Source organism: Delphinapterus leucas, chromosome 3 (assembly GCF_059928025.1).
Source record: "Delphinapterus leucas isolate spDelLeu-1000000601 "Yukka" chromosome 3, BTC_Dleu_Yukka2, whole genome shotgun sequence".
Classification (NCBI taxonomy): domain Eukaryota; kingdom Metazoa; phylum Chordata; class Mammalia; order Artiodactyla; family Monodontidae; genus Delphinapterus; species Delphinapterus leucas.
Window position 1 is genome coordinate 49,260,939 of NC_143131.1, and position 13,557 is coordinate 49,274,495.

General features: G+C 35.0%; 1 protein-coding gene across 3 annotated transcripts in view; it reads right to left on the reverse strand.

Annotated features, from left to right (window-relative positions):
- ERCC8 (ERCC excision repair 8, CSA ubiquitin ligase complex subunit) overlaps positions 1-13,557 on the reverse strand; it is a 68,742-nt gene that overhangs the window by 15,079 nt on the left and 40,106 nt on the right. For all 3 annotated transcript variants that reach the window (XM_022596964.3, XM_089908884.1, XM_089908885.1), the window contains 3 exons: positions 12,852-12,976; positions 4,709-4,906; positions 672-752 (listed from right to left, as the gene is read on the reverse strand). In XM_022596964.3, the coding sequence (XP_022452672.1) occupies positions 672-752; positions 4,709-4,906; positions 12,852-12,976 (404 nt within the window). The remainder of the gene's footprint in view (positions 1-671; positions 753-4,708; positions 4,907-12,851; positions 12,977-13,557) is intronic.

Genomic DNA, 13,557 nt, shown 5'->3' on the forward strand with positions numbered 1-13,557 from the left:
TTTTCCCACCACATTTTTCAGGTTCTTTATTCACACTGTCATATTTGTACCAGTTTATGCTCTGAGATAGGCACTAACAGACTGCTGGTAGAAGTGTAAACTGATAAAATTTGATAGTGTGAATAAAGAACCTTAAATATTATGTCATACATGATAACTCAAGAGGTAACACTACTTCTAGGAAACTAACCAAAGAAGTAATCAGAAATGTAAATAATTTTTGAACAGATATTTACCTTGATGTGTTTATAATGATCAAAAGAAATGTCTTCCAATAGGAAAATATTTGAGTAAATTATGGTAAATAAATGACAGAATGCTATATTATTAAAAACAATATTTACAAATACTTATTAATGACATGGAAAAAGTCTTAAGCAGGATGCTAAGCTGTATGTTCAAGCATAATATTAACCATGCTAAAAAGTATGCACAGGAAAAAACAAGAATGAATTAAATCAAAATGTTAATAGTAATTAATAAACTTCAGAAATTTATGTTCTTCTCTTAATATTTTTTTGAATTTTCCAAATATATTATAGAGGCAAATTATTTTTACAATCACAAAATAGCAAGAAATGCTTTAAAAGTTTCTCTCATATAAAGTAAATTAATAAAAACTTTTTTTATGATTTAGAAGTCACTGTTCAATTTGTATAAATAATATTTACCTCCTCATCATCAGGAACTGATTCATGTAAGGATGGTATCCAAGCAAGAATATTGCAGTCTCTGCTACCGCTATAAAGTTCCTATAACACAAAGCAAAGATGTAATTGTAGGTCACTTTAAAGCTGGTGCCAATCTGAAATAAATGTCATCAATTTTTAAATGATTATTTCTTAGGTTAGATTAATTAAGATTAATTCTATTTCTACTCCCCAAAGAAACTGGGCTGATGTTTTTTTCTGTTTGTTTAAGGTGTAGTAAAGACTTGTTTTGTATTTAAAAATAGTATTAGGATATGTTAACATGTTGCTAACATGTTAAAATTCACAAAAATAATCACTGTAATTTTTAATCAATCATAGTATCCTTTTTTTTTTGCAGTATGCGGGCCTCTCTGTGCTGTGGCCTCTCCCATTGCGGAGCACAGGCTCCGGACGCGTAGGCTCAGTGGCCATGGCTCATGGGCCCAGCCGCTCCGCGGCATGTGGGATCTTCCTGTACTGGGGCACGAACCTGTGTCCCCTGCATCGGCGGACTCTCAACCACTGCACCACTAGGGAAGCCCCATAGTATCCATTTATTTCAAGTGTCAGAGAATGAGAAAAAAATAAATTTCGTCCTTTTCTGTCAATAACTGAGCTTTAATAAAGACTTCAATGAAGAAACCATACGAGTTTCTAGCTAAAATAGACCAAAAGTTCAAAAAAAGAACTCAACTAAAGAGCATTAAGACATATATGCCATGCTTGCTGAGAAGCTTATTTTATAAGCAGCTTGGGCTGATGCACAGTCAGTGTCAATGTCTTTATGGATATGCTGCCTGCACATGCTGAACAATGTTCATTCACCTCCCCACAAAACTTCAGAAATGTTATATTGGCTAGTACTGAAAATATTCCTATGCGGCAGTGAAAGAGATACGCTCCCATACAGAGGGTATAAATTGCTATAATCTTTTCAGAGAATGAAATCTCAACATGTGTCAGAAGTTTCTGTATGCATTTCTAGGAAGTCATGCCAAAGACACACATGAAATTCAAGGATATTATCATCAATATTATATTTATAATAACAAAAATAATAATAATTTTCCAAAAATTATTGTCCAGGGTAATGATTTCTAAATTTATGCTGCATTAATATAATGTGATATTACATAATCACTAAATTTATTTTTGAAGAATATTTAATGACAGTGGAAAATATTCATATTGTCAAGAGAAAGGAGCAGGATGTAAACCAAATAGTCATAGTGTGAAAAGAAAAAAACAGGATGTAAAATACTAGGTCAATTTTTTAAAAAGCTACTAAGCAAAGAGGAAGGGCTAAAAAGAAAAAACAGCAAAATGTTAAGTGGTTATAAACCTCTGACTGACTAAATGTTTATTTTTCTCACAAATATATTTCTACACAAATATTTCTAACACTATAACTTTTTTTTCCTGTTCTGGTATGAAATTATTTAGTTTTACTGTTACTCATCTCAAAAGCTATTTGAGGCATGGTACAATTAGTATTTTTCTAAAAAAAATATGTAAAGGTTCTGGGTAAAGGGAAAATAAGATTATGAAGTGATTTATAGGAAATATAAAGAGAATTAAGTAAATTACATTTAGTTACACATTATCAGATTTCCTAAATGGAACAAAATTCTACAGACTGCACTGTTAAATCTAGAATGTATGGTTACACTAACTATGGATGATGCAAAGATATTTTCATATGCTCAGTGCCCTAGAGCAATTTAGTTTCCTGAGAAGATATATACCCAAGATACACTAAGGTCAGATAACTTTGTCTTATGTTTCCTCATGATTAAATTCAGGTGATATATCTTTGCCAGGAATATCACACACTTTGATAATTTGATTAAGCTGATGTATGCCAGTCTTCTTCAAGGTAAAATTACTCATTTTACCTTTGTAATTAATATTTTGTAGGGTGCTACCTTGAGATTATGTAAATTCCTCATCAGACTTTCAATTTATTACTTACTAATAGCAGAATGGACTCATGGATCCCTATTTTAGTCAAAGGGAAATAATCAGTTATTATCATTATTTATTTTGATGTTGGGTATATATTTTCAAATTTTTACATTTATGATAGAATTACTATAAATATCAATTTTATTTTCAGATAGTGGGCTGTGTGTAACATGTAATTGGTTAAAAGGGTTCTGATGCTGAATGGAGGCAAAAATACTACTCTCCTTTACTTTTATAATTTAGATTTATAATTATTTTCCTTTTCAGAAATCATAATAGGGATAAGAGTTGGAAGCTTTCTGATGTAATGCAGTGATTCAAATCTTTCTTAGGGCACAGCACATATAGAAATGGTATTTGTCACACTTCCTTGGTGGTGTAGTGGTTAAGAATCCACCTACCAATGCAGGGGACATGGGTTCGAGCCCTGGTCCAGGAAGATCCCACATGCTGCGGAGCAACTAAGCCTGGACACCACAACTACTAAGCCCACGCAGCACAACTACTGAAGCCCATGCGCCTAGAGCCCGTCCTTTGCAACAAGACAAGCCAGCGCAATGAGAAACCTGTGCACCACAACAGAGAGCAGCCCCTGCTCGCCACAACTAGGGAAAGTCTGCGCACAGCAACGAAGCTCCAATGCAGCTAAATAAATAAATAAATAAAAAATAAATAAATAAATAAATAAATAAATAAATAAATAAAAGGAATGGTATTTGCCAGGAGGCAACTGGTCCCAGCTCTCTGGCTATCCTAGGCTTGTCCCAGCTATTCCAGGGACTGAAGGGAATCAAATATCTGGACATACTTTCAATACATTCTAGGAAGCTCTGATTTGGTGGAAAGCAAAAACTGGTAGTCAGAATACCTGTGTTAAAATCTTGGCTGTGTCTCTAAGTGACTCTGGATAAGAAAAGAGGTACTGTATTCTAAGAATTTCTTTGAATGGATAATCATGCTTTGTCAATCTACTTGCAGATTTGAGGCAAGTCACATCACCCCTCTGGTTGCCTTAGTAGCCTTTTCCCAGAAGTAACACTAAAAATATTTAATAATTGGTACATCAGGACACTGGCCAATCCGAAGAGATACTGGACACAGAGAGGGAGCAGGGTCTGAAGGTCCCTCTTAGTTACTGGGTCTAGGAGGCCCCAGGGAAGGGGGTGAAGCTGGAAGTCACTTAGGGGGCTTAGTACAACAGCTATGTAACAAACAGCAGGATATGAATTTGAGTATTTTAATAATGGATACTGCCATGCTGACGTGTGCTGGCTGAAAAACCAGCCCTGTATATCTTACTTCACAGCGTCAGACACAAATTAAGTAATGAGTATTAATGAATGAATGAATAAGGTGATAAAGTCCCTCCTAGCTCTAATAACCCATAATATTCATTCTTTCAGTATTTAATTTTCATGAGCCTCATTTTCGTTATCTACGATGCAGGGAAAATACCAACAATCTTGCTACATTAGGGACTCATTTAAAGGAGCATATGAGGTAATCTATGCAAATGTTCTATGAAAAAACCAATCTGCTCCATTGGTGAGATGAAAGAGAAAGGTTAGGATGTTAAACAAACAAAAACCATAGGTATTTAAGAAATTATGTATGTTGCATCAACACTAAAGTAAACTTATTAGCTATTGGCAGAAAATAAGAAAAAAATAAAATTTCAGACATTCACACATACGTAAATCAAGATACACAAACTATATTTTGAGATGAGACACATATGTTCCATTTTTTTCCCAAAAGCTCGTTTGCAAGAAATTATTTTAATTTGCCAGAGATTTTCAACTGCCAAATAAATGGAGCCCATATACAAAAGAAAGAATTTATCCCAGTCAAGTTGCACAGTATTATATTGATTCACAGAGACATCCTATGCCACCTAAAAAAAATCTATCCTCTATTAAATAAACTCTAGCTCAGATGTGGATAAAAAGCATAATTCCTTAGAATGAAATTGCAATTTACTCTTTTATATACAACTACTCTGGCAAGCTAGCTACCCAAACATTCTAAATTCCCCTAAATATCATTCTTACCTGGAAATTAGACTGAAATACACAGCAGTCAACACTTTTATAATGTCCCTTAAGCATAGTTATCTGTTCTCCTGAGTAAACTGTATAAACAGCAATGGTGCTACCATATGGTACAAAAACAAATTCTGAACTGCAGCCACAGGAGACAGTGAATTTCAATCCTTTTCTACTGTCATTACATACTTTTCCATAGTTCACCTGTAGGATGTAAAAGCATAAAGTTACTTACTTAAATCTGAATTAAAAAAACAAAGATAGGAAAAAATATTTACTTAAAATATTCTACTATAGAAATGACTCTAGTAAGTCTAAAAATAAAAAGATCAATGTCCTAATAGGAATAAGGGCCAATGACACAAATGTACATTTCATATACGAGGGAAACACAAATAGTAAAAAGACCCACAAAAACAAATGTTCACATTTAAACTGTGATAGAAATAAAAATGCAAATTAAGGCAACCTTGAAGAATCATTTTAGACCATTTAGCAAAAATTTTAATAAACCATTGAGACATTCAATACTAGTACAAGTGAGGTAAACGTGTAGGTGGCACCACAATTTGATCATTCTTTCTAAAAGACCAAATGGTTTATTATGCAACAAAATATAAAAGTACACTTTATGTATATATATATACACACACACACACGTATATGTATATACTCCCTCCAGAAAAAAAAATTAAATATATACACACATACATATATAATATATATATATTTTTGGAGGGAGGATAACTTTCTTTTTATTTATAACATTTTAAATTATGATAAAATACACATAACATAAAATGTGCCATCTTAACCACAATTTAAGTGTACAGTTCAGTGACATTAAGTATATTCACATTGTTGTGCAACCGTCACCACTATCCATTTTCCATCTTGCAAAACTGAAACTCTGTACCCTTTAAACAACAAAGACATTATTCCTTGACCTAGTAACTACTACTGGGAATTTATCTTAGGGAAATAATTAAACAGCAAAAAGGTACATGCCGAGAGGAATTCAATTCCACACTATCTAGAATGGCAAAGTAACTGAGAATAGATGTAAATTCCTAATAGTGTTATATTAACTCTACAGTTTATATAGAAATTTAAAAAATCATAAATATGAAAATTATGCAGAAAATAGGGATAAAAGCTAAGTATAAAAAAGCAAAGAACACAAATACTGTGTATACTACAATTGCAGCTTCTTATAAATAATTATATATTTGGGACAAAACCAAAAATTCTACACCTGTAAGTCAAAGATGCAAGACCAACAACATCAGCATCACCCGAGCAGTTAGAAACAAATTCTAGGCCCCATCGCAATCTACTGAACTAGAATCTTCATTTTAACAAGATCCCTAGATGTTCTGTAGGTTCATCAAAGTCTGAGAAGCTTGGGGATAAAGGTTTACTTCCTGGTGATAATTTAGATAAGAAGCTTAGGGTAAGTGTAAAACCAGTATCTAATCATTTAGGAATTATGAGCAAGCAGATCACCAATATCTCCCTTCACTATGGCTAATAATGGAGTTTAAACAGACAGTGAGTGATTTGCCTTCTTCTTTTTCTAAAGGTTGGGTGGGAGTGTGTGTGTGTGTGTGTGTGTGTGTGTGTGTGTGTGTGTGTGTGTGTGTGTGTGTGTGTGTGTGTTTCTGTGTATAAACAAACACTGAGGCTCAAATGGATATATGCTGATAATTGTGGATACTACATTTGGCTTACCCACCCTCGAGGTTAACATGTGACAGAAATGAGCATGTGTGTTCAACTATCTCAATGCAGCAGCGGTACAGTGAAATGTTAAAACATTAAACTTATAATCAGTAGACTTTGGTTTTTGAAAGCCACTCCACCCCTCCTTTTTTTTTTTTTTTTTGCCTCTTATGAGTAATGAATGATTTAACCTCTGAGTTTCATTCTTCTAATCTGTTAAAAGGAAATAACATCATTTACCAGAGTTATTGTGAAAAATAAAATGAAATAATGCAGGGGCTTGCCTGGTGGCGCAGTGGTTAAGACTCCACACTCTCAATGCAGGGGGCCCGGGTTCAATCCCTGGTCAGGGAACTAGATCCCACAGGCATGCCGCAACTAAGAGTTTGCATGCCACAACTAAGGAGTCCGCCTGCCGCAACTAAGACCCAGTGCAACCAAATAAATAAATAAATATTTTTTAAAAAATGAAATATTGCATAAGAAAACACTTAGGATATAGAAGTATTCAGTGAGTCCTTAGATTTATTAATTCCTATATATTTAAAAGAATAATATTCCCTCATTTGTGTCTTTTGATCCTCCATGCACAGCAATTTGTAGAATAACACTGTGGGGTGGGGAGGTGGGGTGGAGAAAAAACACAAATCTCAACTAGCAATTCTCTGTTCCTCCTGGAAAAATTATGAACTGCTAGAATGTGATGGTCTTATTCACACATCAGAACACCTACCTACGAAACCTATTTTCTTTCCACTATACCACATTCCTTCCCAAATGTGAACTGGAAAGTGTTCAATGAGGTATAAATACTGAACCAGCTAATTAACTTTTGTCTTTGTCCTTAGGCGTTCCCCCTGCAATCCATCTTGCAACTTACTGTCCTATTAATCTTGGTAAATCACTGCTGTGATCAAATCAGCTGTGGGCTCAAAACTATCAATATATTTTCAATGCCTATGGAATGAAGTTCTAGTAACAGGTGAAGGAAAGGAGAGATCTACCAATTACTAAGTGCTTAGTGTCACACACTGTGCTAGGTGATTATCTAAGCTCCCCGTTTTATGACTATAAACACTTACCATAAAAAGCAGTATGTGACAAATATCATGCTATATATTATGAAAGTATTGAAGAAGAACAGGCTACTTTTGGTTATGATGTCTTAAAGGTGGTATGTACAGTCTTTGAAAAGATTCTGATAGGGGAGGAAAATTTCATAGATGTGGGATAGGATGATGGCAAACACAGTTCCCTATCTTATGAATCCCTTTTATTGTCCCAGGAAATATATACATCTAGTCACTGAATAAATACCTACAGTGATGCCGAGATTCCGTCATAAGGCAGCCCATTTCACTGTCAAACAACTATCAGCGTAATTAATAATAATGACAGGTAATGTTTACTAAGTGTTAACATTTGCTGTAAGTATCAGACAATGTGCTAAATATTTTACATGCATTATTTCATATAATATGCAAAACAATACTATGAGATAGGTAGCATTATTAAACAAAAAGAAAACACTTAGAAAGGTTAAGTACTTCGATCAAGGTCTCTTGGCTAGTAAGTGACAGAATCAGAAACTGAAATCTAGACTATACTAACCAAAAAGCACTGTGCGACACTGTGGTAAATTATTTTTCTTTAATTCCACTAAGTGATGATCACAGTCTACTGTAATACAAGTGAGCACTGGGTACTCTGGAAGCAGGGAAGCTAGACTAGAGGAGTTAAAAAGAGATTGTGCCTGAAATGAATCTTGAAAGCTGAGAAGCAGCTAGGACAGGAAGGAGGAGACGGTATTCCAAAGCAAAGGCAGCAGTCGATGCAAAGAATGGAAGGGTGAGAGAGCATATATTTAAAGACCTTTAAGTAGCTCAGTATGGCTAAGGACACGGGAAAAAATGGGGAAGTGGCCAGATATAAAGCTAGTGAGCTAGAAGGGACAGCTTATGAAGACCTTGTGCACAACAGGCAAAAATATTCAGTTTTCATAACCTGAAAGTTTACTGAGGAAACACTTTCACTGGGAGATGAGTTTGGGAAAAGTTAGACGGACATTAGAGTAATTAAAGAGAGACCATGAGGGCCCAAAGTGAGGCTGGAAGGGAAGAGAGCTAAGAAATAAATTATGAAGAAACAATTAAGAGGACTTGTAAATGATTTAATAGCTGGGATAAGGGAAGGGAAGAGTAAAGGATAGACGCCCACTTTCTAGCCACTGGTGACTGGGTGAATGATAACACCAATAACTAAAACAGTAAACACCAGAAGAGCTATTTTAAAATTTTGTTGCTGTGCCAAAAGCTGTCTCTCTGTGAATTTTCCCTGTAGGTAGAGTTTTCTGTACTCTAAGGGAATGGTTTCCAGAGTGCAGTTGACACCTCAAAGAGTCTGTAAGATGATCCATTAAGGTATGAGGGGAAAATATGAGAATTTCTATTTCATTTTTAACTAAAAAATAAGAAATTAAGCTTTAATAAAATATATAGACTCACAACAGTACGTGTATATAATTTATAAATAATTATACATATATTGGAAGCATGTACTTATACATTTTTCTTAAATTATAAGGGTACTACCAATAAGGCAACACCATACAATAAAAAGTTATCATTTATGATATGCCTATTATTTAGCAGGTACAGTACTACTCTTAACATACTTCCATTTTGCCCTTACAATTACTGTTTAGGTACCTAATAATCCTGATTTACAAGATGGAGACACTGAAACTCTGACCATAGTCCTTCTGGATCTCACCTTAAATAAATTGCCTACTACCCAAATTACTATATGGCAGGGCTGAAATTTGCTTACTATTCTGTCTGACAGCACTTTAAGTGTTTGAATACAGTGTGCTTCCCCTGAGAGTTACTTTTTCTGGGATCAATGTCCCAATTCCTTCAAGTGTTCTTTGTAGGTGAGTTTCTGGGCCACTTTAGTATTTTTGCATGAATGACTTTTCCTTTGATCAAGTCCTTTTTAAAATGTATTATCCATTCTAAACACACTATTCAAAATATGGGCTTACTTGCAAAAATCCATAGAGTATGAGTATCACCACCTTCAAGATGGAGAGAAAAATGGAATAAAATCACATTAACAATTTATGTATGTACTCAATACCATTTATTTCTATCACATTCACCTTTGATGCACATGTAATCTACTTTTCCAAAATGACCCTGTCACTTCTCCACTCAAAAGCCTTGAGAGGCTTTCTATCTCACGCATAGAAAAAGCCGAAGCCCTTACCAAGGGCTACAAGCCTGTAAGCTCTGGTATCCTGTTCCTTCTGTTGCTTATCTCCTATTACTCTCCCCTTTGCTTACTCTAGTCTAACACAAGAGCCACATACATGCTCCTTGGGTATCCCAAGCATGCTCCTGCCTCAGGGTCTTTGTACTTTCTTCCTTCCTCTTCCTGGAATGCTCTCCCTCCCAGATGTTGGATGGCTCACTCCTTCATTTCCTTAAGGCCAAATGTCATCTTCTGAGTCAGACCTAGCCTGACTGCCCTAGGTAAAACATCAACTCCAGCTTCTTAATATTTTTTATGCTCCCTTCCTTGCTTTGCTTTTCTTTATAGTACTTACTGCACCGAATATATATATTACCCATTCATCCATCCATCCATTCATTGATTGATGAATGTCTTTCTTTCTCTCCCTGGAACGTAAGCTCCACAAGGATAAAACTTTTCTATGTTTTGTCTATTCCTGTATAATACTGCCTGGAAAATAGGAAGTACTCAATAAATTCTTATTAAACAAATGAATAAAATGAGAAAAAGGAAGGTGTGACCTGATTAGGGACATGGTACAATATAATGAGTGGGAGATTCTAAATTAAAATTTGCAATGTCTGAGTTTTTAGCCTGAGACACGATGGAAAAGCATTTCATAAAGAATAAGAGGGATTAGCAAACCCTAAAGTAATCTGGCACAAACAATTCTGACCTTAAAGTTAGTTTTTAATAATAAAAGTGATACCTAGAATATCTAAGAGAGAATTAGCTAGAAAGGATGATTAAAGAAAGGAATATGATTAATATTAATATGAACCTTAAGGTAGTTAATAAATGCTTTAAGGGGTCTGGGTATAATCAGCATTATGGCAAGAGTAGAATCTAGAGTCAAACTCTGTTGCTTTCTAGCTATGTAAATTCAGGCAAGTTACCTAATTTTATGTCTTATTTTCCTCATGTGTAAAATGGGTGTTATAAGAGTAACACCCTTCATAGTGTTGATGTGGTGATTAAACAACACCATGTGTACTCTGGCACATATATTAAATGTTAATTTTTATTAGCGTAGTAACTGGCACATAAGCTCTCAATAAATATTAACTATTAGTATTATTGCCAAATTATAAACTTTTGGTAGCTTATTCTGAAAGTGACTAAACCAGAGGTACATCTGGTAAGGACTATAACATAAATTTTTAAAAAGACTAAAAATTAATTACCACATAAGAATCTAGCACTTGTATGGAGAGGGTGTGGAAAAAAGGGAACCCTTCCACACTGTTGGTGGAAATGTAAATTGGTGCAGCCACTATGGAAAACAGTATGGAGGTTCCTTAAAAAACTGAAAATAGAGTTACCATATGATCCAGCAATCCCACTCCTGGGCATATAATGGGAAAAGATGAAAACTCTAATTAGAAAAGATACATGCAGGCTTCCCTGGTGGCGCAGTGGTTAAGAATCCACCTGCTAATGCAGGGGACATGGGTTTGAGCTCTGGCCAGGAAGATCCTACATGCTGTGGAGCAACTAAGCCTGTGCGCCACATCTACGGAGCCTGCGCTCTAGAGCCTGTGAGCCACAACTACTGAGCCTGCATGCTGCAACTACTGAAGCCTGTGTGCCTAGAGCCCATGCTCCACAACAAGAGAAGCCACTGCAATATGAAGCCCACACACCGCAACGAAGAGTAGCCCCGGCTCGCTGCAACTAGAGAAAGACCACGCAGCAATGAAGGGCCAACGCAGCCAAAGATAAAATAAATAAAAATTAAAAAAAAATAAAAAAGAATTAAAAAAAGAAAAGAAACATGCAACACAATGTTCATGGTGGCACTATTTACAATAGCCAAGACACAGAAGCAACCTAAATGTCCATCGACAGATGAATGGATAAAGAAGATGTAGTGTATATATACAATGGAATATTACTCAGCCATAAAAAAGAATGAAATAATGCCATTTGCAGCAACATGGATGGACCTAGAGATTATCATACTAAGTGAAGTGAGTCAGAGAAAGACAAATATTATATGATATCATTTATAGGCAGAATCTAAAAACTAGTACAAATGAACTTATTTACAAAACAGAAACAGACTCACAGACATAGAAAACAAACCCATGGTTACCTAAGGGGAAGGTGAGGGGATAAATTAGTTGTATGGTATTAACAGATACACATTACCATATATAAAATATATAAACAGGATTTACTGTATAGCCAGGAAACAATATTCAGTATCTTGTAATAACCTATAAAGAGAATCGAAAAAAAAGATATATACATATACATATGTATAACTGAATCACTTTGCTGTACACCTGAAAGTAACACAATACTGTAAATCAACTATACTTCTATTAAAAAAAAAAGAATCTAGCACTTTTAGAACACATCTATTCCAATTACCATATGTTTTCATACTATAACATTCATTTTGGATTTTTATTTATTTATTTATTTATGGATGGCTGCGTTTGGTCTTCATTGCTGCGTGCGGGCTTTCTTAGTTGCACTGAGTGGGGGCTACTCTTCATTGTGGTGCGTGGGCTTCTCACTGTGGTGGCTTCTCTTGTTGCGGAGCATGGGCTCTAAGCACATGGGCTTCAGTAGTTGCAGCACGCAGGCTCAGTCGCTGTGGCGCGTGGGTTCTAGAGCACAGGTTCAGTAGTTGTGGTGCACGGGTTTAGTTACTCTGCGGCATGTGGGGTCTTCCTGGACCAGGGATCGAACACGTGTCCCCTGCATTGGCAGGTGGATTCTTAACCACTGCGCCACCAGGGAAGTCCCTCATTTTGGATTTTGTTTAAAAGTCAGATATAGTATAAAATTTGACTAACTTTATAGCTTTAATTTATATCAGTTGTTCTCAATCTTTTATTCTTCTACAATATACTTGAGAGAGATGGCACGCTCCCATTATACACAGTGGCTCAGTAGAGCAATGATTCTACACTAAGTGGGGAGAATGTGGTGGGCTGAGGTGGGGCGGGTTGTCCTGAGTTGAGAATTACTAGTTCACATAATGGAAAAATATTATATAAAGAAAGCTGTGATTTAGAGGCAAGAAACAAAGTCAAATCTACAGAAAAACACCAAGTGTTAAGTCACAGATTCATTTCTTTAATGTAGATCCAAAACATTCAAGGTACTTAAAATGTCTTACTAGTGTGTTTTCTCCATTGGAACTATTCCAGAGCCTCATTCGATTATCTGTACCAACAGTGAGGAGGTGAAGGCCATCACTTGTAAAACATAAGCCATTAACTTTCCCATTATGAGCAGTGTTTGCTGCAATGAAAAACACAATTCAGTTTATCTGTTCTTATAAATTCAACACACACTTAATGCTTGATGATATAGTTATATAAACATATTAAAGGAAAACTATCTGAATTATCTAAATATAAGTTGATTATATTTAAAACTAATCATCCCTTTGGATTACTTGAACATAAGCTATATAAATTAGAACCATAAAAGCAGAGGAAAATAGGAAAAGCAAAGGGAGAAAATCCTGCCAAATATAATTTTTCTTCAGAGAGTAAGCTGTGCTATCAAACTCAATTAACTGCATAAACTTACCACTAAAATTTTAAATTGAAAATTAAACTTCTTATATATTATTTCCATTTGCAATCTAAAAATCATTCCATGGACTATTAAAAATCAATAATACTAAAAAAAAGAAAAAAATCAATAATACTAGTATTTGCCACTTGAAGAAGTGTTATAGTCTCAGTCAAAATTTATATTACTTTTAAAATGAACAGGTTTGAGAAAGCGTAGTTCTCAATAACCTGATTAATTTAATTTAAAAGATTATTAAAACAATCATAGGTTTTATATAGTTCAACCTAATGTATTTCTGG